General features: G+C 40.7%; 3 protein-coding genes and 1 long non-coding RNA gene across 15 annotated transcripts in view; 1 reads left to right on the top strand and 3 right to left on the bottom strand.

The window, feature by feature from the left end:
* The window catches only part of LOC124177546 (facilitated trehalose transporter Tret1-like), a 75154-nt gene extending 59726 nt beyond the window's left edge, over positions 1-15428 (bottom strand). For 6 of the 7 annotated variants that reach the window (XM_046560028.1, XM_046560026.1, XM_046560027.1 and 3 more), the window contains exon 1: positions 15139-15428. In XM_046560028.1, the coding sequence (XP_046415984.1) occupies positions 15139-15152 (14 nt within the window). In that variant the 5' untranslated portion in view covers positions 15153-15428. The remainder of the gene's footprint in view (positions 1-15138) is intronic. The other variant, XM_046560025.1, reaches the window with a different exon arrangement.
* On the bottom strand, positions 2284-6391 carry LOC124177545 (facilitated trehalose transporter Tret1-like). 4 transcript variants are annotated; one of them, XM_046560015.1, is made up of 4 exons: positions 6130-6390; positions 5454-5610; positions 5020-5224; positions 2284-4949 (listed from the first exon to the last, which is right to left on the bottom strand). In XM_046560015.1, the coding sequence occupies exons 3-4, from the start codon at positions 5099-5101 to the stop codon at positions 3652-3654; spliced, it is 1380 nt and encodes a 459-aa protein (XP_046415971.1). In that variant the 5' UTR covers positions 5102-5224; positions 5454-5610; positions 6130-6390; the 3' UTR covers positions 2284-3651. The 4 variants fall into 4 exon arrangements, with proteins under 4 accessions (XP_046415971.1, XP_046415969.1, XP_046415973.1 ...); XM_046560013.1 differs by having other exon boundaries at positions 5020-5221; XM_046560017.1 differs by lacking the exon at positions 5454-5610 and having other exon boundaries at positions 6130-6391.
* LOC124177554 lies at positions 6795-14582 on the top strand. The gene is made up of 3 exons (XR_006869632.1): positions 6795-6929; positions 14001-14004; positions 14572-14582. It is a non-coding gene; the product is annotated as an uncharacterized LOC124177554 (long non-coding RNA).
* A 381-nt stretch (positions 15429-15809) lies between the features above and the next one.
* On the bottom strand, positions 15810-22550 carry LOC124177542. 3 transcript variants are annotated; one of them, XM_046560000.1, is made up of 6 exons: positions 22136-22550; positions 19796-20294; positions 19260-19615; positions 18688-18941; positions 18421-18595; positions 15810-18329 (listed from the first exon to the last, which is right to left on the bottom strand). In XM_046560000.1, exons 1-6 carry the CDS (start codon positions 22162-22164, stop codon positions 18086-18088), a joined length of 1557 nt encoding a protein of 518 aa, XP_046415956.1. In that variant the 5' UTR covers positions 22165-22550; the 3' UTR covers positions 15810-18085. The 3 variants fall into 3 exon arrangements, with proteins under 3 accessions (XP_046415956.1, XP_046415957.1, XP_046415958.1); XM_046560001.1 differs by having other exon boundaries at positions 22094-22549; XM_046560002.1 differs by lacking the exon at positions 22136-22550 and adding an exon at positions 20848-21314.
* Between the last annotated feature and the right edge of the window lie 1813 nt (positions 22551-24363).

Below are 24363 nucleotides of genomic sequence, written 5' to 3'. Positions count from 1 at the left end.
CCTAGATAGACAACATTAAACAACACTATCATAATAGATGGATGACTTAATTTCACGGAAAAAAAAGAACTAAAGTCAGCCAGGTATATTTCAGATGATTGCAGTCATATATTTGCATTGGCAATATTTCTTCAGCCATAATCGTATCCCTCTCCTTGGGATATCTTTTTTCTGACTGATCAAGCATGTCCGGAGATGGCCGAGTGTTTTGTGCCTCGAAACGAAGCGGGAGATATCATTCATTTGATGTCAGGGACGACGATGACTTAAATACGAGGTAACACGGATAACTGCGACATCAAGTTGAAATTTGACGCTCTGCGGTTCAAAGTCTAGACAACTATACGTATAAACAAGGAAATTTCTAAGCTTTGCTCGACCATTTATCGATGACGGCAAATCAATTTACAGTCGACTTGTACGCTATTATTTGTAAATTGACAACTTGGGGGACATTCGTGATCATATGGTTGACACGAAGTCAATTATTTCCTTCAAATACACTCTATAATGCATCAGGATCCGATAGTTGACTTCATGTTCTGCCGCCAATAAGTCAAATGCAAGTCAACCGTGTGTTACTACGACTATCTGACCATCGCCAACGTTCATAAATATATTTTATCGCGGTGAGGAATTTTTCCATTTGTTCATGAATTTATATTATTCCGGTACTATTATTTCAACCCGCGTCTTTATATTCTTCTATAATTAATGCTGCCCGACTGCGTTGCACTTTTGTGAGTTGTAAGCTAGCTTTCGCTGAGGTCTCCATGCCCGGATCATTTACCAGCCAAACTACCGTTTGCAATAATTGTCGGTACCTGTGGCGATTGATAAATCTGATGTGAAATAAACAAATAATGTTACAAATCGCTAGGCATATCTCTACGCTGATTTTTTTCAATCTTCCTCGGCCTCACGCAAGGCTCACGGCTATCTCACTTACCGTCAGCTAATAGATTCCGAGTAAAGTCTGGCAACGTGATGGGAAAAATTGATTCGATGATTTAACTCGCGTAATGTGCACTGTGCCGTTTTTTCACGATATTGTTCAATGTAAATATATTTTTCTCACGCATTAAATAAATTCTTATTAATTATAAGTATATCTTACGATAGTAAACATTTCAAAGAGCGAATTGGTAAAGTACGTAGTCACAATTACCCATACAGTTATGTATATTGCGATTTTCGTCTGAAGGGCGGCGTTACGCTCATACCGCGAATAACGAAAAGTTAAGAAAATCTATACGATCGAATACACAGAATCCCGAAAAGCCAATGTTCCGAGATGCAGAATTTTACAGGGCATACGGCTCGAGTTCCTGAAGACATCGATTTCGCCGGAAAACTCTCAGTTTAGGCACTTTCTACCTAAAGTACTGTTCATAAAATAGTAAAAACCCCGGGGGTTCGGAATTTAGGAAAATCACTTGTTTGGTAACCACACGCACACACACTTCCTATTCAAAAGTTTGAACATCCGAAACTGTGCTGCTACTAGACTTTTTTATTCGGAACTATGTAAAATTGTCACTTGAAACTTTCGAGGCCGGGAATACTGATTTCAGAAATTTGGAATTCTCGAAATTGATTCGATTCACAAGTTAGCCGAGACTCAATTCAATCGATACTGATCAATGCTCACCTTATTGCGACTACCGAGCAACTTCAGCCTTTCCGACATTGCAAATATTTACGCTGAGCGCAAAAATAAAACCGAAAAAAAAAACAAACGAAAACTGTCGACATAGTTGCATAAGCGAAGACGTATAACTAAACGCCCAGTGCCATGCGACAGCTCACGTGAGAGCGTCTATTTCTCTCCGGGCGAAAAAGACCTGCAGCTTTGTAATTTCGTTATTGAGCCGACAATCGATTATCGATTTTCTGTAATGAGTATTCGATGATTATAATTGTATCAAGCCACGGTGAACTATAGAGGGGCGAAATCTTCCGATACTCAAAGGATTCCATTTTTTTCGTTGTTATGTAGTGCTGCAATTACCGAGGACCCGCTGCTTCCGGTTTGTAGGCACCTTTCTGTGAGATTCTGTGTGTGTGTGTGTGTGTGTAGCTCACACCATACTACATCAGCGGGTGTGAAATGTCACATTAGTGCAGAGTGTGCCCGCTACAGTTTCTCTCTATACATGTATAAGGATCAACCCCGTTACAGATGCACCAATGAGTAAAATAGTGAAATGGTAACACGCTACATTATATAAACAGAACACATTTACCCAGTATTTTTTGTTGAACGTAAAGAATAACGAAATATTTCGTTGTACTTTTAAATAATTTCAAAATAAATTCGTACGTCCCAAAAGTCTTACGCGAATTCTCGATGCACTTTGCCTTTAAATTCGTCTATCGACAAAAGAGTTTTGCGATCGGAAGGAACTCTGTCGGAAGTTGTACTTGGTTTTCCTCTGCTCTGGTGAATCTTATTCGCCACAAAATCATGTGACTGGTTCCACCTGTGGAAGTTTTAGATGAGTTATAATCCTCACGGTCCCACCTGCGGGCACGTAAGCAATTTGCTTATATATCCCTGCCTAGTGTCGCTTTAGAACTGGTCGCGTTACACGACCGATAAATATTTGAAGATTACACAACTTTCCCTAAACTTCGGATAACTAGTGTATTCCTACGCTCACGTATTTCGACGCTTGTCTTACTGATATTTGAATATTGGAGCTGCAGGGAAAGTTTTTATTCGTTTTAACCCTAAAATGGAATGTATGATTATGGTAATTCACGTAACTTTTGCAACTTGCGGGATTTTCTTACTCAGTAAAAAAATGAGATACATTGCGGAAATGAAATTTAAATTTCGACTCGCTTTACTTTCATTTGATTTGAGAGCAGAAAAGCTATCATGTAACAATACTCAAGATTAAATACTTTTGAAGAACAATATTCACCTCAATTGGTCTCACAGTTCTCTCTTTAACATACATTCGTTCAGTAATTGAAGTAAATTATAAATACCTTATAGATTATCAGGAATTGACTATGACAACTTGCAGTTAGTAAAATTTGTCCACGAGCCGCGTGTATTATAGAATATATATAATATAATAATTGGCCGTTGCGGTTCCAACCGAAAATATTTTTAAGTATTTCTTCTGGCGAAACTTTAAGACATAGTATCTTTATGCTTTGGCGGATTTTTTTGTACAGCTCATAGAGGCCTTGAAAACTCTTTAACATAACTTTCCTCTATCTGTAAGAGTTTATTGCAGCTATTTTCGGAAAAAAATCAAAATTGATTCAGTGGTTCTGGAGTTATAAGGGGAAGATAACGACAGGCAGAGAGACGTTGGGTTTCGTACATATATGTAAGGTAGTTAAAAAAGATAAGATACATCGGTTACATTTAATGACTCAACCCGCTACGGTTGCTTTCTAGTGAACTGAAGTTCTACTACTTTTTGAATTTATCAATTTAAAGTTCAGAAATAATCATATTCACAAATCACTGCATAACACAGATTCAACATTCAATGATTACTGATTCATCGTAACTGCTGAATTCGAACGCAAACAATATTAGAATTAAATGAAACTGAGATTCATATAATGCGTTACAATACGCAGATTTTTTGCGGAGGCTATTTTCAGCTTGTAATGTTATTTTTGTATTTACATGTTCTGAATCTCCTGCAAGGTCTTGCCCTTTGTTTCAGGCAACGTCATGCCAAAAATAGAGGCTAAAAGCATGATAACAGCATACAAGTAGAACACGAAAGCTTCGCCGAAGGCATCCACCAAAGGTTGATAACTTTTCGTTGAGGCAAAGGCGACGAGCCCCGCAACAATATTGGCTAAACAAACCACCACGCCCTTCACATTCGGTGCGATAAGCTCGCTCATAAATATACTAGGAAGAGAGAAGACACCCACGAATAGGAACACCCGGAAGCTGATCATACAAACAATCGGCACCCACTGCTGTTCGTAAGAATTATAGCCATTGGCCAAAAGAGTAAAATTTACTCCAGTTAAAAGCATGGATACGCAAGCTCCGCAAGCCGAGATTATCCACATTGGCTTCCGTCCGTAACTATCGGCCAAAGACATCGACACCCATCCGCCCACGGAATCAAGGACGTTGGCCACGATCACAACCGTCGCGGGAGTTATCGCAGTCACCTTGCTTGTTTTCAAAATAATTTCCATGTAGTAAATAATGGAATTGAGACCACTGAAGTGCATGAAGAAGTACAGTATCAGAATTATTACTCCAGCCTTCCTGTTTCGTGGTGTTAACAATTCCCGCAGTCGGTCCCCGGCCGTTATCGAATTCGATTCGGAGGTGAATTTCTGCAAGGACTGCAGCTCCTCCTCGACGACCACCTTCGGGTGGTACCGGCTTATCGACCTCTCGGCTTGGTCCAATTTGCCCATCCTGACAAAGTAGTGAGGAGATTCGGGGACGCATAGGAAGATGGCGATGTAAACGATTGTCGGCGCCAAAGCTATGTAGCCGAACGTGGTTTTTGGTAGATAGGTGCCCAAGATGTTGCCTATCAACGAGCCCAGAGGAAACCCGGTCACGGCGAAGGACACCAAAGCGCCGCGGGTCGGTGAACTGCTCACTTCGCCGAGGTAGACCGGAAAACTGACGAACGCGATCCCTATGCCCAGCCCGTGGGCGAAGCTGGTCCCGTAGAGCCATTTTGCCGAGTCAGCCAGGATGAGGCAAACCCAAGCCAGCAGCAGAGGGCATCCCGCGATAAGCATCGCCCTCTTACCCCCGAGGTAGTGGACGCCGATTGAGCCAAAAATCGCACCCACCAGACGCGCCAGACTAGACAACGACGCCACCCAGGAGGCCTCGTCCAGGGTGAGGAAGAGTGACGGGTTCGGGGAGGTCATCTGGGCCAGAAGCGGCGAAAGCATCCCGATTAACATCCCGATCACACCCAGCATCAGCATCGCTGTGAAACGAATATTCGGTGATTCGACGGGATAGCTGAGGAACTGACGAGTTTGATCACTTCCACTTACATCCTATTCCTCCGATCCACTGGTACCACAATATTTCCGTCGGTCGCAACAGCCATTTCGTCTTCCACAGGCGTCGGAACATCGAAAACTACGTGCCCTTTGTAACGATCCTCTAATGTCGCTGCGGTCTATCTGTCAGTTGAATTAGTATAGATCGCGGTTCCAATGATTCTACACTCTGCGGTTTTCTGAACCGATAATCCTGCTTGAATAAAACATGGTTGTAAAGTTTAGTATGATAAAACAGTAAAATCAAGGTACTCCGCATACGAGACCAGCTCTAATGCAAGCATGGAAACAAGAAGACATCGATCAACGCGCTGTTGTTTTAGTCTTTGATGCTAGATTTCGAAAAGAACCTTTCTTTTCCTTCAAAATACTGTGAAAATTGGTATTCTGACGCAAAGTATTAAATTTATAATAATCAACCTTACGAGAAATGTTGTGAATTCAATCTTCCATCAAGCTCGTCATTTGCGGTGAGAAGAAAACTGACAAGATGTATTACACTGAGGTTTCTTTTGTAGCCAAGGTTCTGTATGAAGTTTGATGCCGTACTGAACTAATAACGCGCCAAGAAATTAAGGTGATCTGGAATCGGTAAATACGTTTCTCATTCACCTGTGCAAAGCTGCTCTTCTGTGCGCCTGTCTGTACACTCGCAAGTAAGGTAAATTTTTATGACGATCGTATTTATACATTATTTCATTAATGCAATATTAGATACGGATCAGGTGTCCTCTTTTGCCTCTATTTCGTACGCAATGTAATCGTTTGTGCGACCGAATTATTCTTATACAACAAATAGAAAAATTCGAGAATGAATGAGTAATCAAGTCGCTAGTCGTTCCAATAAAAACACCGTAACTGCGCGGACAAATTGACAAGGAACAACAATTTTCTGGGGCTTAATAAAACCCTCACGGAGTAGAGGGAAAATCCTGAGCAAGCCAATGAATAAAAGTGAATTTATCGACCAATATCAGGTAAAATCCAAGTGCATGAAAGTGTGAAAAAACCATCACAAGTCAGAGATTTTGTTTCTAACTTAATCTATCGTGGTTGGAATGATCATTCGCCTGACTGTATCAACTAAGAGAACTCTCTTACCTATCGGAGGGTACAAGCTCTGCAATATTGTCGCAATACACGGTGTGTGCTGTGATGCCGGGACCTTCCTGCTGGGTTACGTTACCGGACACCGGAGGATTCCCGGATAGCAAAAGCCCTGATCATTACAGGACCTTAACGTCTCGAGCACAGGGACAGCTATTGGGCCTTGGACGACTTTGGACAACACGCGACAACACTGGTGCTGTGTTGTAATCGAGGCACCACCAGGAGACAGCCCTATCGTGTTTCGCGCTCACAACCAATTACAGACACACGGTAATAAACTAACACAGAACTATAATTGCATACGTGACGACATAGCCGATAACCAGAATTGATAGATTGTAACAGAATCAGAAATTATCCAGAAAGTTGGAACAGACGCTGAAGACACGACCGTTCTCTGTGAAATCTCGTTTCTGTCTGCCCTGAGTCGAGTGTTTTCAGAGGCCCTGTCCAACAACCCCCATACCGAGTGCTGGATAATCACATGTCCTCCCGAGTGCATCCAAGGAGGCAGCCCAGGCTTTCCCCCGAAGATCGCTACTCAGGCCGCTTTCTCTAAATTATGACTCGTGGACGAGTGCTGGGCGTGTTTACCCGTCAGGCCTTACTTCGCGTAAACTTGTTGCCGTGTTTGTCTTGTCAGTCACTTGAATAATATCCATATTTTGTTTGTCGAATTGCTCGGAGTTCCGAGTGGCAGTATACTGCAATTTTGCATGTCCAAAAACTCACGTCGAATTACCTTGTAAAATTTTTTATCGACTTCGTCTGTGAAATGAAATGCTGATATCGTAAATACATCGTGCCAATTTTTACAATTACCCGAAAAAGTTCGTGTATTTAAGCGTATCATAGATAGAGCGAAGTGGGTCTGAAGCACCTGACAGACCAAAACCAACCACGAGCTCATTCTCCAGAGACACACTCAACCCCGTAATTCTTCGATTATTATTCCACGGTTTTATGTGTGCAGCAACAGTGAGTACGACATGAATAAGAGATCATACACGGCAGTTTGGTTTTACGGTTATTGAACATGTCCATTTTACGACCGTTTGAAAAGATAGGCATCGCTTCGAGCCAACCTCGTTGGCGCCGAAAATGCTTTTTGCGTTGTACACCATTTATCGGGACAAATTTTCCCTAAGCGAATGAAGCTACTCGATCATACAATTTTCAATGCACTCGACGCAACTTTGAAGCCACTTTGCATCTCGTTTTCAAACGATGCTTGTGCTTGGTAGGACTTTAGAATTGGTGGAAAATTTGAATTTCGTACAGCAGAGCGAACAGAAACGCCAGAGGACAGAAATTCGTGGAATCGTAGAATTTTCGACGATGGTACTATTTGTATGGCATTCCTATTAGCTGATACTACGATTTCAAATAAACATGCGCCGCGAGTACTTTCGTTTAACTGAATTCGACTGTTCATAAAGCTTGTTTTTGGACGATAAAATCAATTAGGTTCTACGATTCTCCGGATATTTTCTTGACATACTTTCATCAAGTTACCTAAAGCATGATTGAGTTTGCGACAGTGTAAATATTACATGTATAAAAATTACAGAATAACGGAATTGAGAAACAGTCGAGCTGACAGTAGCGGAGGAAGTACTTGTGTAAGGACACGCTAGTTGTTAAACTAATTGGTCTACTCTACAGACAAAACAGATAAGGACGGTGTCGTATTTGTCAGATAAGTGCACACAACGTCATGCATATGAATTACGCAACCCGTATTTCCATGTCCGATTACGCGACTGTTGCAATTATGTTGCTGCAGATAAATATAAAGTGGGTACAACAGAGTAAACAGTAATCTCAATATGTGTTTTAACGCGACTTGGAACTGAAGTTTTCAACCGATGTGATGAACCACGGCATCATTGCGTTCGGCAGATCTTAGGATTTGCATCAACCTCTGGAAGTATGATGTTGCGATGATGTCAAAAAATAGTTACACATTGCTAGCGTCCGAATTGTTTGTAAGGAGCGCAAATGGCTGGCAGTCGTTTTCTTGTTAGTCGATAACTGCGAAGCGATTACGCTCATTGAACAGTGAACACTACAGGTTTCCATTTTTTTTCTACATCGGTTGATGCATTTTACATAATATTGACGTCAGTTTCTCACCTGCGGCAATTTATACCAATGATAATTCGCTGACGGAATAACGGTAAACACGTGCAGTCACATTGTTTGTCAAAATTTGGTAATTGCGGACAAAAGTTTGACATTTCGTGGGTGATGTAGACTTCGAGCTGGTCAGCGTCAGCTTTTCACTCGATGTCGCAGTTATTCGTATCACCTCACGCAGTCGTAATATTTTCTTCGTTCTGGGGAAAAAACTTAGTTCTCGGCTGTCGTTCGGGCGTGCTTCGTCAATGTAAGGCCAGTGCTCACTATTTGGTTCCTTTCTGCCAATCCATTCGTACCTCATTTTTCAAATCGCCGAATGATCTACTATGTAATGCAAATTTAATCGATTCTATAGGTTAACACCTGCAGCGGATTGGAACAAAATTTACGGCTGGTGAGTTGATTTCGTCTCAGAAGAGTAAAGTTAGAACCAATGACATCGTATGTTCTACTCTTGAGCATTTTAACCATGAATGTACCTATCACAGTTCACGTTACAGCGATAGCCTCAAATTTGTGGCTAGATAAACAACGGTTCAAATTTTAAACACATGCAATTATTATCGATAGATTAAAAGCTACCTGGCCTGCAGTTTTATGTTGCGACTTTCGATGAAGCGATAGCACAATAATCCACGTATCTAGATGTTAATATTAAGAGCTTACATTTTAGCAGGCGTATTTTTATCCCAAAATGGAACTCTTCGACCTGTTTTTTTTTTCAGCACCCTAGCTGTGCACATTCGAATGAAGGGAGTACCGATTATGGAAATCTGCATTTTGTGACAAACAATACCTGGAACCGTAGAAACAAGTTTGTGTACTTTGTTGAAAAATAAAAACGTCAATTGCACAGTCGGCTTATGTAGTTAGTCGAAAAAGATGCGACGTTGTACGATCATAAGAATGAAAAACAAGTGTTCAATCGTGATCTTACGTCGATGATGTATCTATGGATAGTTTTTATCGGTCGCGTTAAATGTGATGTGTTTCGATTAATACGAATGTCTACGATCACGAAAAATTATGAAAGGCGAATGTGATAGGGTTCAAGGCACATCTAAATTCAATAATTACGTGTGCAGAACGCAACGAGTTACTCCGTAGTATAATATACATAATATAATCAACTGCGTGCTCTTCATGCGTGACCTTGGTTAATTTCTGCGATAGCGCAGATCGGTGTTTATCATAACACGTATCGATTGTCACAGAGAAGATTACGCCGCCACTTTAGGGATGATGTCAAAACTCATTGTACCGTCGTTCCATGAACATCTGTACCGCTAACATCGACCAACGTATCAAAAAATTGGTGGCAATCTTTCCCGTATGGTATGGCACCGGAATATCAATTTTTCACGATAGCTCTCTGGAGTGAAGATTTCCCATCAACTACGTTTTGTCTAGCGCGTAAAGTGCGAGTCTTACTAGATATTAAGATGAACCAACTGAAACTATAATACTTTGAGTATCAGAGACATAGGCTTGAATTTCGAATATATAACTTATCGCAAAGGATTTTTATTTGTTTATTAATAATCGTTGATTGTAATTGTAACACGAACCAAACCCAGTTATTTCCTCAATGTCCATTTGTTACACGATATCTATGTTTTCAGCTGTACAACGCGAAATATACTTTAGTTCGAAAAGTAGTAAAATCTCGAGTGAAGATTGACTTGCGGGATTTCTTAAGACGTGATTCGCAACCCTCATTGTGTTCGCTTGAAATAGACAACTTAGCGTGTAACATAATTTTACACGACTGCGTTAAAATTTTTCAACGACAAAACAAGATTGTTTGTTGAAAAAAAATTAACATATCTGCAGCGATTTCCCCTTAAATTCTTTTATTTACAATCGTTATTGCCCGCAGCTTAAACATCTCTAGCAACGTTTCACTTTAATTGTCAATGATAGTGGAGGGTACCTTTTCTAACTCACGCAAGTGAAATCCCTGTAGTAAAGTAAACTGCATCAATGAAATCAGAAGAAAACATATCAGTCATAAATACCTAACAATGAGCGATAAAGATAAATTTTTTCAAAAAGTGTTACAAACGACTTCGGTCTTCCCTACGCCTAACGAGTCTGAACTTACTCGCTGAAAGGTATTCATGAAATTTAACTGTCACATAGATTCTTGTGCAAACTAAGCGAATGCCATGAGGATAGCATAGAGAAAATCGACTTTAATCGAAAAATTTATGTTCTGCGGGAGGAAACCGACGAGCGGTTGGTGAAATTCTCAAGAGCTTGAACTTTCGCGATGGCGTATATAACCAATATCGCTCAGACCCGTAAATCAAGGCACTTTATCGGTGCTCAGGGTTATGGCTACGCATCATCCACATCATATCGCAATGCGTACAAAACCATCAGCTAAAATCATCCAGGAAGATGATAGTAACGCTTTGGCAAATTTCGAAGATCAGATTTCACGTTGTGGGAAGCTTAGGCGGATAATCAACGCTGGATCTCCGATTTCCACGAACCCCGCGGAACGCAGGTGAGTACATAATTGGACCAATTTATCGTCGACTCAATTTTATACCGATTTCCTTGTACTTTTGAAAACGCGCAACGCTGCGCCTGAATGGATATTGCCCAACGAACCGTATCGACCACTTCCTGTAGGACTTTTTTCGTACTCAGTGCGTAAACGTGGATGAAAAAGTTTTCAGAAAATCAAGAGGAAAAAGACCTGTTTAGTCAACTTTGAAAGACTTATAGAAACTACGTCGGTCAAGTCGTGAATTCAACAATTTTTTGATTCATTTTTCAATGATAAGCAATCGTGATAAACAACTAAAATCGAGAAGCGGTAAATAACTGCTGTTGTTCTACTCTATTGATATTTGAGCCCTTATCCATTTCCATCTATATATTACAATTAAGAAATATTACATCATTGATGATGAATACTAAACCTGGACCAGAATTTGTACACTGCAAACATCACTGTACAGATTATTTTTTTTGGCGGGGGGGGGGGGGGGGGGGGGGGGAGGATTTAAATATAATGTTCTTAGTCAAGAAAAAGAAACACCATCGAAAAAAGAACACCCATATTCCGAGAGAATTGATCAGCGGATCAAAAAAATAGCTTTTCTGCTTGGTAATGCATGATCAAAGCGGAAATCAAAGTTAAAACCGAATCATATATCGATTCAATGTACCAGCAATGCGACACTTAATACCGAGGTCCGCAGTAACGCGCAATTCACCCGACATAGTATCCTCAACAGTGTCGTTTATGTGACTTATACATGTACATATATGTGTATATTATGTTTAAACACGAACATTTGACACATCGAAGAGATATCGTGAGCGTTTGGAATTGCTCGAATTAATAAAGTGGCATTTCTCTTTTTCCTATTTTTTTTTACGATGACGCGCGCCTCCTACGAAACATCGATGCGTCCTAGCCGTGAAAGTTTTGATGTGCCCCAAGTCGATACATCTGCCGTTCCATGAATATTTCATCCCTTTCGGTACATATGTGCGTGGCGGAAAATGTCGGTCGAAGGAAACGTTTCATACCTGGTACCATAATCCCGGTATCACGTGAGAAGGCCACCCTAGAGGCGTAAACCTTCGTCTTCCATCCGCGGGGAAAGTCCAACTATCCGAAAATTTTTCTTCCCTCTGTCTAAAGAAATTTTCTACAACATTTTTCATTCGCTTTCACCAACTTCTTCGCATCCCTTACTTCCGGCTCATGGCAATAGAGGAACGGAGTGAAATATATCGGGGCAAATCCCAAATACACGACGCAGACACATGTATTAATTATTATGACAAATGCAATACGACGATAGTATCGAAGGAAGTAGCGGTGACCCAGTTGGCGAATAAAACAACTCTGCACATCCTTTTTCCCAAAGGTCGGTACAGTCGTCGAGACTGAGACGTAGAAAGGGGTCGTGGCCAGAGGCCAGTATTCATGCGAATCCTGCTCTGTTTCGCTCGTTGGCTTTTACGTTTTATCGGAAATGCCACGTGCCGCTGGTTGTCCGTATAAGAACGCTACGCCATGAATCGTATCACCGCGCAATACGCGGCACCTTTCCGTACATGTATCTACGCGACAATAAATACGACCCGCTTTGAATTATTCGAAACTTGTTTGGAATTTTCGCCGTGAAGACGGTAGACAAGCGCCGAGAGGCAGGGGCGTTTGATTTACTTCGCGTCACACGCGATCTTTCGTTGTAAGAAACGCCAAGTTTCAACAACAAAAAAAATCTTCACGTGGTTTTGAAAGTTGCCATAAATACATTACTTACGCGCCGAGTGTTAGGCACAGCTCTCACGAGTTGCCATTCGTAATACTTTCCTCCTCAGGCTTTGAATTCATGCAAGATTTATGCGTTTATGCTTGACTCCAACTATCGTCAATTCGTAAAAATGTGTAGGGGGAGGTATTCGTCAAAATGAATCGTGTGACACACAATTTTTTAACGCAAGCTCGTCAAGTTCAATGTTTTTGTACGTTCCGATACACCCACTCATTTCAGGACCAGTTTCACCTCTTTTTTAACCTGCTGTATTCTTTTTGTTTGTAGCAAAAGGGTTGCTAATGACGCAAATTCACCATCGTGCCTTTACGCCCCATCGCCAAAGAGATTTTTTATTTTATTCAATGCCGACACGGTATTTATCTTTCAATGTATATTTGTATATACCTGTGTATTAAATGAAATGAAGCTGAATCTGTTACGAGATGCTTGAAGCTACACACCAAGGGCTCCGCGAGATTTAAATTCTGATCTACTTTTGGCTGCAACTGTATCAAGCGACTGACTGCAAAGCTTGTCTCAGTCCATTGGCAGAAAAGTTCTATAATTATTCACAAGTACAAGGCAATTCAATTTCTTGTTTCCTCGTTAATTGGAAAGACGCGATACGTTGACGCAATCCTGAGTTGACTAAATTAAGACGTTTGAAATTGTTTTTACAATCTAATCAACATGGTGTAATAATTAACATGCGCAACGGTATCGAGTGCACGTGATTATTACTTCGTAACTACGCTTTTCGTACATTTTTGAATATCCTGCGAGGGCCCGACTCGCCCAGTTAAACTTTGTAATATTAAAAATGATGGATCTGAAAAGCCTTCTTTCCATCCTTCCTTCCGTCCTTCCTTGGTTACCAACACCTCCCCCTCGTTAAGCTTCATCGTAAGCGGGGTACGTGGACCGCATATTATCAACGATTTCATTTCTATGAGGAAAGATTTAGGCGACTCACGTGACGTACATACATAAAAATATCAAACCTTGATTCACGCGCGGTTCTTCCAAAGTTCCTTTTTTTTTCATCACTCATTCCGAAAGTTCGGAATGAAAATCGTGACCCGTATTCCAAGACCAGAATATTCGGTATTTAATATTTATTCACTTCGCGTTGAGCGGACTTTCACCTGAAACTCCGATAAATCCAATAATCACGCATCTGGTTTCGCAAATCCCCGAGTTGAGCCCATTTTACGGTTATGTACTCGCTGTCTTCCGAACGTGTTGAATGCAATTTGGCACGAACGAGAGGCGTTCAACGCACCATGATCCCGCACTTGTACACCCTGGTCTCTCGACGTCGAAGTTGGAAACGCAAATTACCCGGAGCAGCTCAGAAGTTTGAAACTTGATTACGAATGGCTGGTTTGCGAAGTTGAGCTTCACCCACCCTTTGGGGCCAAGACCGAGAAGGGAAGTCATGTTTATCAAGTAAGCAGACGTGTATATTGTCATCAACGAATCCCAACTTCACGTCATATTCTCAGGTCTCTCGGTGAATCGGTGATTCGATCGACCGGAAATTCGTCGTGTAACAATTTTGATAACAATTCTTTAACCGCGAGCTCACTTTCCCTCTGCCGAATGATTATACATGTACTGACTTGCAGGATTGACCAATTCAAACCTTTGCTGACAACTTCCACGAACATCCTTCGCTGTAGCTGATCGAAGCTTATGTTCCGACGGTGTTTACTCTCGCGTTAAACTTTGTTGATATTCTCCAATAAGCGCTGCAAATCTACGACGTATCTCGCTCCAAAGGTCAGCAATGAATTCGGGATCGAGGAAACGTACGAGTTATTGTTCGTAAAATATTAAGATGTGTATAATTTATACGCCAAGTAAAGAGGTGCCTGTAATCCTCAATTGGATTGGCTGGCGCTAATTAACGGCATATTATTATACATGGTGTGTAAAGGATTGACGTCAATCGCAATTGCAATTACAAGTTTGAAGTAAAACATCGCATTGAAGTCTGGAGGAGCATCGTGTTTGTTCTTGATTCGATTGAGTTCAAACGCGGATTTATAATCGGAAAAAGGTATTCTGATTGCGAATTGTAAAACCCTCGCTGCGCTGTGCGTGTTAATATATTTCAGACTAATTGAAGATACGGGCGAAACAGTGATTTGTATGTGTCTTTTATTGCGACAAGCATGTGATACCCTATTAGAATAGAGTCACATACCTACGCGACGGAGTCCTGAGCTTTCTACCACGACGTGGAAATCGAACAGCTATACATAAATGCCTATAACAATATAATTATTTCAGCCAGTCAGCGCTTTGTGATCCGCGCCGATTTGCCTGACGTTTAACTCAAAACGAATTATGGGTAAATCGTCGGTGTACGAAACGGGTTCGTTTCGCCGCACCCTGCAATTAGTGGATCACGCCCACATATTACACGTAAATCGTTGCGATTTTCAAATTATCAATGAGCTGCGCAATGCGCGCGAATTGTAATTTTCCTGGGGTGGAGCAAGAAAAGCGCAAGGGTGACAATAACGACGCGAACCAGGTGCTCCGAACAATTTCCGACACTTACCGACCGCCGTGCATATCCCCAAAATCCTCGTTACCGGCGTCAATCTGCTTTCGGGTGGTCTGCTGTACCCCGTCATCTTCGAAGCATCACCCAGAAGTTCGAAGTCCTTCTCATCGGTCACCATTAAAAATTACCCAATCCCCCTGATTCGGCGGGCAAAGCTCTAGCTATGAAACCAAGTTTTCACTACGAGATAACACCGCAATTTTGTTTTCTCTCTTGATTTACGTTATTTTTCCAGGAATAGTTGAGATTGGGGAAGGTTCACGTCAAGCTGTTAACGCACCGCGAGTTCGCGCGCGACTGATCTTCGGTCGTGAGGTTTGGAGCTTTCTCAACACCTCGCGCCGAAAGCTTGCGTCGGCGCTTTCCCCGAAGTTTCTTAACTTCGTTCGTTTTTCAGATGTCTCGCTGAAAATCGCTTCATTCGGGTTTAATTTCACCTAACAAATGTTACTTTTGAATTTTCACCACCCTTGCGTTTGCACAATTTGATCATATGATTTCCACTTTGAGAAAACATATATTCTCTCAAGATACGGATAATGTAAGCTATCGGCAGTGTTTTTCGGCAATCCATCAGCTTGTATGTAATGAATATCTGGAATTATGTTCAAGAGATGGGAAATATAATTGCGTTGCATCGCCGAAACGAGGAAATACGCGGTTGGTCGCATATACGATTTTTTATTCCGAAGATATTCACAACGTGTGGTTTACAAAAATATACTGTATACATTTATATCAGGTAAGTGATTTGATTGCATGTTACAATAAAAATTTCAAATAAGCGATTTTCTTTCCAATTTGAAATTTTGGAAAATTTTGAAAGTTCGCTGTGAGCAACTTCACCCTTTCCAAAATACGGTTAAAAGATATCTCACGATCCATTTGTTGATCTTGAAAAGATATCCTTACATCCAATTTGAGAGAATTCTTCTTCATGCAAGGAATTGCAAACGCTGCAGCGTTGTTTTTTTTTTTTTCTTCCTAATTATTATTCGTTTTTAAAAGTAACAAAAATTTGAAAGGCACTACATGAGAGATTACTGGAAGCTCCTACAGAAAGCGAGCTTCGGGTAAACTTGTGTTACTGCAATTTTTAAAACTTCCGCGGTTCCTGTGTAATCGGTTACAATTGGGAAAGTTTTCTCAGCCTTGTGCTGTCTGACAATCGTCTCTCTGGATATCCCCCCCATCAACGTTAGTTATATTTATTATAAATTCAGCTTGACAGATTATTAATTACGATAATATTTGCGATATGAGCGTACCTTTCGTATAGGCAAATTATTTACCTATAACATACATTGATTGATTTCAATATCATTAAGATATCAGGCAATCGCTCACACCAATTGCGATTTTCTTTCCAATGTGCTTTGCGTCTACACCGAAGTTGTTCATGTTCTATAATTAAAATTACTTACATCAAAACTGTGAATTCCACCAGTGGATTTGAAACACTATTCACCGGTCGTAGAACATCATTTTATATTTCAATATATTGTTGAATTTTTTGCCTCTTCTAATGCCTGAGAACAAGTTCATACGTTACTCTTCAACAAGATCTTCGTTTGAAATAAATCTGACAAGTTCCGAAGAGAAAGAATTTTCTTATCGAAAGTTATCAAGTACCGAGGAAATGTTTCTCTGAAAAAGTAGAACATTGCGTACGTTTTTCATGTCAATGAAAGCCCCAAATTGAGGAATGCGCGATATCCTGATACACTGAACTCGAACATCCCCAACTCCATGTGCTTTTCGGCCATTAGTAACGACAATCAATCAATCGAGCTGACATGTATACGTACAAAAAGCTCTACAACCCAGTAAACTTACATATACATACGCACATGCATACGTACATAGACATTCCATACGTATATCCGACCATTAATGCCGATCCTTGCGGCACCGATTCGTTGACAAAGAGCACACATATATAACGGCAATGTTTGTCTCCATCTTTTATCCACTCCAACCTTTTTATCTTTACTCTTTCTCTCTCTCCGCCCCTGTAGCTCCTCGTAATATACGGAAAACGGACATACGGATCCGCCTAAAATACACTTGCGTACAACACACAAATACAGAGCGTTCTATTTTCGCCAAGGCTACAGGCAGACCATGTATACGTATAGGAGCTTGCGATAGTCAGATACACAAAAAGCAGAGAAGCATCCCGAGCAATTCAAGTTGGCTTGTTATCAAATTTGTTAAATTGCAAGTGCTGTTTTCATAATTTTGCTCACTCCAATATTTCTATCACACATCTGTCGTGAAGCAACGGAAATGTAAATTTTACAGCTATTCGTGTGCAACACTGAGAATGCTCGATTGAGGCTGATTTTCCATCGTCACTCATCGGTTTGGAATTTTTTTTTTTCCACGACTGGAAAAGTTTCCACCAGGTGTATATACATGCATTTGCAAATAAGCTGTCCAGATCCGATCGGACTAACGGTATAAAGAAATTTCATCCGTAAAGCCTATCGAGAAAACGCCTATCTACGCGAGTGCAAGATAACGCAGGGCATTTTGCAGGGTACTTATCATTTCGCCTTGATGCGAACGACCGCAGCTGTTATCAATGCACTTAACCTAAGCCTGCGGTATCTGCAATAAATCAAGAAGAAGTAGATACATCTTATCTACGTCTCGTGTTCGTATGCCAAATCGATCACGTCATCTTATCAGACACTGCGAGGTGTCTGGTAAACCCGATAATCGGCTGTTGTATCTACCCGATTAGCTAGGAATAAATTTTGGTCCCTTTCGTTCAACGTCACCCCGTCGACGACCTTATTTCACGATCGTCGTCGGTAATTAAACACATATATTTGTACGAATTCAACAAATTCTTAATCAATTTCGTGCTTTTGTACGATAGGCGTAACGCTGTCGATAAATTGTTCACCGCACGCTATAACAACGCTCGAAAATCTCATCTCGCGTCATTATTCTCTACTTTATTTCTTATCTTCTTAATGTTTCGCGAGTTGAATTCCCAGCCAGCGCTCGTCACGTTCATCCTCGATTTTTGCCTCACTATCCGCTTCCCTTGAATTTCGAGGCATGTTCTCTCAGCAGCTCGATTCGCAAGGGGTGAGATCGGCATTATTTCACGAGGGATCGGACTTAACGAGTTCCGACTTCTTCTCGGCTGGCTGAAGGACGTTGCCAACGATCTGGAACAAAAATTATCCGGCCGTCAACGTCAGATCGACGTGAGAAAGTGCAAACTTCGCCTGGAGTAAAAACTTGATCCACCGATTATACCTGCGCTGGCTACTCGGAAGCCTCGTTATGTCAATCGGAGCCAACTTGACGTTCTTAGGCCACACAGTCGGACAAACCGGGGCTTGCCAAGCGGAATGAACTTGCGGTATGTGGAAGAGGCCAACTCGGCGAGCCGAAGTCGTTTTGAAACCAGAATTAACGCTCCTAGCCGATCCTGGAAATTACGGTGACGAGGAAACGTCGTAAAGTTTACTCAAAGTTCTTTCAAAATATTTCTATCGAAGGTAATCGGTGTATTTTACTCACTTTGCCCCAGCGAAGATTCGAGCGACAATCTCATCGATGTCAGGGGCGTTGATTTCAGCGTCGAAAAGCTCTCCTTAGTGCTCGTCGCAAACGGTACCGGACTGACGATTATTTTTTCAGTAAAAACGGTCCCGAGTGCATTTCTGGGCAACTGTGGCGTGTAAAGACGGTCTGTGTTCGCCGAAACACCATCAGGAGCAGTCTCTCTCATATATCCTTGTCTCCGAGCGGATATCGGCGTGATGCTTCCTTTACTGGAATGGAATTTGATATCAGTACAATGATATGATTGAAAGTGGCGCTAAATTCCGTGGACTTAAGAGCCGTCGAACGGAAAGACAAAGTTTGTTGACTTGAGAAAAGCTTCTCGTGTTTATCCAGTCTGTACGTGTAATGAGTGATCGACGCAATTGTCAGACCTTGGGGTTGTTGTATTGCATCAAGAGTTTCTTTCTTACGTCACAGATTCTCAAAATTCTAACTATACGACGTGAAATTAGCTACGAAAAATAAAGTGAAGGGGAAAAATAGTTTGGTTGTGGATTACTTTCGTTTTGAATCAGTCCACCTACCCGACGGAGAATCTTGTCGCAGATTTTTCGGCATGGGAACTGTTTTTCCGAACTTCCGGCAGACATCCAGACACTTCAAGAGCATCGCTAAATTCCCCCCTCTCGTCCTTGTGTAATTTTGAGTTCCGATGGGTTTGGCCGACGAACTCGTTCGCAGTTCTGTGATTCCCGGGAGGATTTCTACCGCTGTAAGTTGGCGCCGGAGTTATTCTCAGCACAGCGTCCAAGTTCTGACTTAACGATTCGTCGACTTCGTTGTTCGCCAATAGTTCGGCACAAACAAAGTCTAGAATCCTATCAAGAACTTCGTTCCGCGTCTCTTCCCGGTTGCGACCATCCGACGCACCTTCCTCAGCCTGTTTTAACGGTATCGCGCACGCCATTATAATAGGATTTACTCAAACAATATCCATACCGCATGAAAGCTTTCGAAACGAATCAGCCCAAGAGGCCAAAAAAAAGACAAAAACTGTCGATCCTAATTTATCGCGGATAAGATTAACATTGTAAACCTGCAACGCTGATTGCTGACTCACATTTTCCGGCACTTTGTGCTCCTCGATTATTTCTTCGACCGTCGAGGGACCGTCTTTTTCTTTCACGTCAACGGGGGCCGAGTCGTCGCTGTTAGCATCGACTATCTGACGCTTCTGCAACCCCTTGCCGACAATTCGCAGGTGAGGGAGTTGAGTTCTCCACTGTATACATTCGCTCCGCAAGCTCTCTGATGCAACTTGGTTATCCTCGTCGTACAAAGTTCTCTCCACAGCATCCCACTGCTCGATTACTTTCTTCGTCGCAACTTCTTCCATCTCTTCCGGCCAAGATATCGACGTGCCGCTGCTTCGACGATCCCAGCTCCAAGAATCATCCTCTGCTTTTGCCCACGGATGATGCGACATATTCGCAGCGCTTTTGGCAAACGGTTTTTGCGCATGAACCGTGGGACAATGATTCTTGAAACCATTTTCCTTTGATTTCTGTACTGTCATGTCCGTGGGGAGTTCGGGGTGCTTGAATTTCTCTGTCAGTGGTCTGGTCGAAAAATTCATACTTTTATTCAAACTTGACATCATTTTAATCATTTTGACTTTAAGATTGTATATAGCTGTTCAATGATAAACTGAATCTTTTCGCGATTGGGATGATCGTCAACTATGTCTAGACTCTCAATGAACATGAAATGATCTGAACAAAACTTGGAATGTGTAGCTTTGATTATATACGAGTATATATCACCCAGTCCAATCCTAGCTCCAATATCAATCTTATTCCTCTCAGCAAGTATTTAAAAACAGGTGTTCTTAATTTGCCAGTGACGGAAGACATCGTAATATGGTAAATAATTATTTTTAATCAATGAATCCAATTTCAGTTTTATAGCTGCAGTTTCTACACATCTGTGAAATTAGCTCATAGGATTTCAATGGTATTCACATATTTGTTCCAAAACACCGCTATTCGTTCACTATCGGAGTTTGGTCACACTTGTCCCTGACATAAAGCCAGCAGTGACTTGAGAAAAGAAAATATAAATGACACACTCATGCCGATAATTGCTGGATCATTTTTGATATTTGCAACTTACGATACTGCGACGAAAAGTTGCGAATGTGCAGATATATGTACGGTACGTGAAAAGACTTGTAATTTCCATACAGATTGATTCAGATTTCAGTACCAGATAATCGTATATAAAAAGTGTAAGGCCGATAATCGATTACTTTACGAAATTTCAAACTTTGAATTTTGAACTTTGAACTTCGAACGCTATTTCAGTCTTAAAAAGTAATGCAAAAAGCGCACTTTCAATGTGTATAATATACATTGTATGCACGAGACTACACAAGGTTTAATTTTCATGATTGTGTAAATCCATACACAGTCTATGACCTTCTGCACGTGCTATTAGAGCGCGGGAAATGCCGTGCTCAATGCAAACAAATGTGTGTACAGCTAGTCTCATTGGCTGAAAAGTTTTACAGTCACGCTAATCGCGTGGCGCCAACAAAACGTACGCTGATATTTCTCGTCTACACGTTCGATCGCTCGATTTTCCGCAGACATATTCATTAACTGCCGACTATGAGTTTGAACTTTTACACGGGACTGGAAAACGATATGATTATTTTACAATTATTAATGCAACGTACATAAATGTTGGACTTTCATTTCGCAATCATCTTATGCATAATAATGTCAATTACAGCTGTTACGCACGTAAATACATACAAGCATGTAATCTTCAGTGCACTATAATCGTCACATACATCTTGATCACCTCAAACTGAGTATTAAATTCGAACGGTATTTGAAACCGACCTACTCATGGTATGGACAGAATTTACGGTTGAAGCATGATACCGACAGCTGCTGAATTAAAGAGTCAAGCAAATTTAAACAACCCGCAGCATTGACTCGAAGAGCACTGCGAACATTCTCGACCTCAATTACGGTAGCACGATATAAAAGTAAGATCTAGGGCTCTTGGGTATGTAAATCGCAAATACTCCCCATTAAAATCCTTGGGTGGGTAGAAGAGTCGTAGCATAAAGCTCAGGATGAAACGACATGCGGTATAATTATATATTATCACTTATAGTTGATCGTAAGTCGAGGTGTAGATTCGTATTGGCAATATGTTATGCACGTTGATACGTGAATTTGACACGGGTCAGGGGTTAAAAGCTTTTCTTGCAAATACACACCTGTGCACAAATACAATTAGTAGATGCGACGATCGGAACGACAACTTTGGCGAAAGAGATATTTGGTGGCATACAGTGATTTTAATAGTTGGTACAATATTCGACTTCGTATAATAGGTGGCTTACAAACAGCGAGAGGCGTGGATCAAAGTGAATCATGCTACGTACACGCTTCTTTTTGATGTCTTCCTATGCATTTCATGCTTCTTCGTCGAGAAACGTCAACGCCGAGGCAGGTGTTCACAAGCGTCATAAGAATTATTGATTATTACATTAGCGGCCAGTTTTATACTTTTGCATGTGATGCGACGAGAACTTGAATTGAACATCTTACTATTCTAACGTATAAACAGACTTTTCTAATCTAATGTTCTAAACGCGATTGTCTTTGATTTTGCAGAAAATGAACCGCCTGCTCTAGCAAATGCGTAAATTCTCTTGTGCTTGTTTTCGGCTCATTGCGCCTGCTTCAAAATGGCCGCGCTCTGAACAGTGACCAGCACACCAGTTGTATATGGGACATTCCGGCTGAAATCGATCCACTTTTGACCTCATGTTTTCGGACTCAGTTATGAATTTTTTTTCGAAATTCTATTGGCCCACAAGAAGACTCTAAATTTTTTTCAGAATTTTTGAATCAAACGATCTCGAGTTTTATTTTATTTTTTTTAAATCACATTTTTTAAAAAATGACATTTTTCAAAAGGACGTAGCGCGAGGACGTGAAGTCGTGCAATAAAATTTTATGGAAATAAAATTCATTACAAATGAATGCACTTGTTTATGAGAAAAAGTTTTGGACAAATTAATTACGTGACATACTTGACGAAAAATTGTTGTTTTTTTTTCATGCAACTTTGAATCGCAGGAGTGTTTTGTTTTTAGAAAATTTCATCCTCAGACCTCACATTTTTGCGCTACGTACTCTTGAAGAATGTGATTTTTTAAAAAAGACGATTTTGTAAAAAAATCATAACTTGAAACCGTTTGATTCAAAATATATGAAAAATTCGAGTCTTCTTGTGGGCTAATCGAATTTCGGAAAAAAATTGCCAACTAAATTCGAAAACGTGAGGTCAAAAGTGCGGCGAGTTAAGCTGGAATGCCCCATATATTGCTCGGCGGCTGTATTGTGCAATTTCCAGATGACGTTCATACCACGCAGTCGACTTAAGGAATCGGTCTGATCGAGGTGGCGCTGAAATTTAAAATAATGGTCGTAGACAGACTTTGTTCAACACCCTGATTGGTGGGAAAATTTTAAAAGTTCGCTGTGAGCAACTTCACCCTTTCCAAAATACGGTTAAAAGATAGCTCACGATCCATTTGTTGATCTTGAAAAGATATCCTTATATCCAATTTGAGAGAATTCTTCTTCATGCAAGGTATTGCATACACTGCAGCGTTGTTTTTTTTTCTTTCTAATTAGTATTCGTTTTTAAAAGTAACAAAAATTTGAAAGGCACTACATGAGAGATTACTGGAAGCTCCTACAGAAAGCGAACTTCGGGTAAACTTGTGTTACTGCAATTTTTAAAACTTCCGTGGTCCCTGTGTAATCGGTTACAATTGGGAAAGTTTTCTCAGCCTTGTGCTGTCTGACAATCGTCTCTCTGGATATCCCCGCTATCAACGTTAATTATATTTATTATAAATTCAGCTTCATAGATTATTAATTACGATAATATTTGCGATATGAGCGTACCTTTCGTATAGGCAAATTATTTACCTATAACATACATTGATTGATTTCAATATCATTAAGATATCAGGCAATCACACACACCAATTTCCTATATCTTTGTTGAGCCAAGTTTAATTATCAATGACGCCAGATTTTTTTTCTTTTGCTTGTGTTTTATAATTATGTTAAGATTAAATTATTAATGAACTGCCATCTATGATCACATTATCGATCCCGCTATCTACGCTTACTGGTGAAATCAACGTTTTTTGCAATGTTATTGTAGCGATTACGAAAAATTCGTTAAGAATGAATTTGGAATTCCGAAGATTCTGGGAGCATATGTGGTCTCCCCATGTCAATTTGAGTCAGGCTGTCATACACTATGGGAAAAATTCATTTATAATCCGATATGGAATTGTTCGATAAGGTACGCTAATGTTTCTCAGATTCCTACCTCACAATCACTGTGCGGAGTAAATCATTCCCTACGTTCGGTGAGCGAAGTAGTTCTTCGCACACTTGAAACCGTATCAACCTGCGTCTTAACGCGTAGGTACATACGTAGATAGATATTGCCAGTAAATCAAAATACATAATTACACAGTATATGCGTAATATTGAATTAAATTACAGGCGTTACGTAGCATATTCTTATTCGCGAATAAAACTTTCTGTAATTTAAGTTCAGATCCCTTAACGTGGTAACTGA

This window comes from Neodiprion fabricii, chromosome 3 (genome assembly GCF_021155785.1).
Source record: "Neodiprion fabricii isolate iyNeoFabr1 chromosome 3, iyNeoFabr1.1, whole genome shotgun sequence".
Lineage (NCBI taxonomy): Eukaryota > Metazoa > Arthropoda > Insecta > Hymenoptera > Diprionidae > Neodiprion > Neodiprion fabricii.
This window is presented reverse-complemented; position numbering and strand designations above follow the sequence as displayed.

Coding starts and splice junctions, on each gene's coding strand:
- LOC124177542 (XM_046560000.1), bottom strand. CDS start 22,164: ATGCATAGGAAGACATCAAAAAGAAGCGT. Junction 19,616..19,795: donor AGCACAAAGTGCCGGAAAAT/GTGAGTCAGCAA, acceptor CCGTTAAAACAG/GCTGAGGAAGGTGCGTCGGA. Junction 18,330..18,420: donor CTTCCGAGTAGCCAGCGCAG/GTATAATCGGTG, acceptor TTTTTGTTCCAG/ATCGTTGGCAACGTCCTTCA.
- LOC124177545 (XM_046560017.1), bottom strand. CDS start 5,101: ATGTTCCGACGCCTGTGGAAGACGAAATGGCTGTTGCGACCGACGGAA. Junction 4,950..5,019: donor GTGGATCGGAGGAATAGGAT/GTAAGTGGAAGT, acceptor TTCGTTTCACAG/CGATGCTGATGCTGGGTGTG.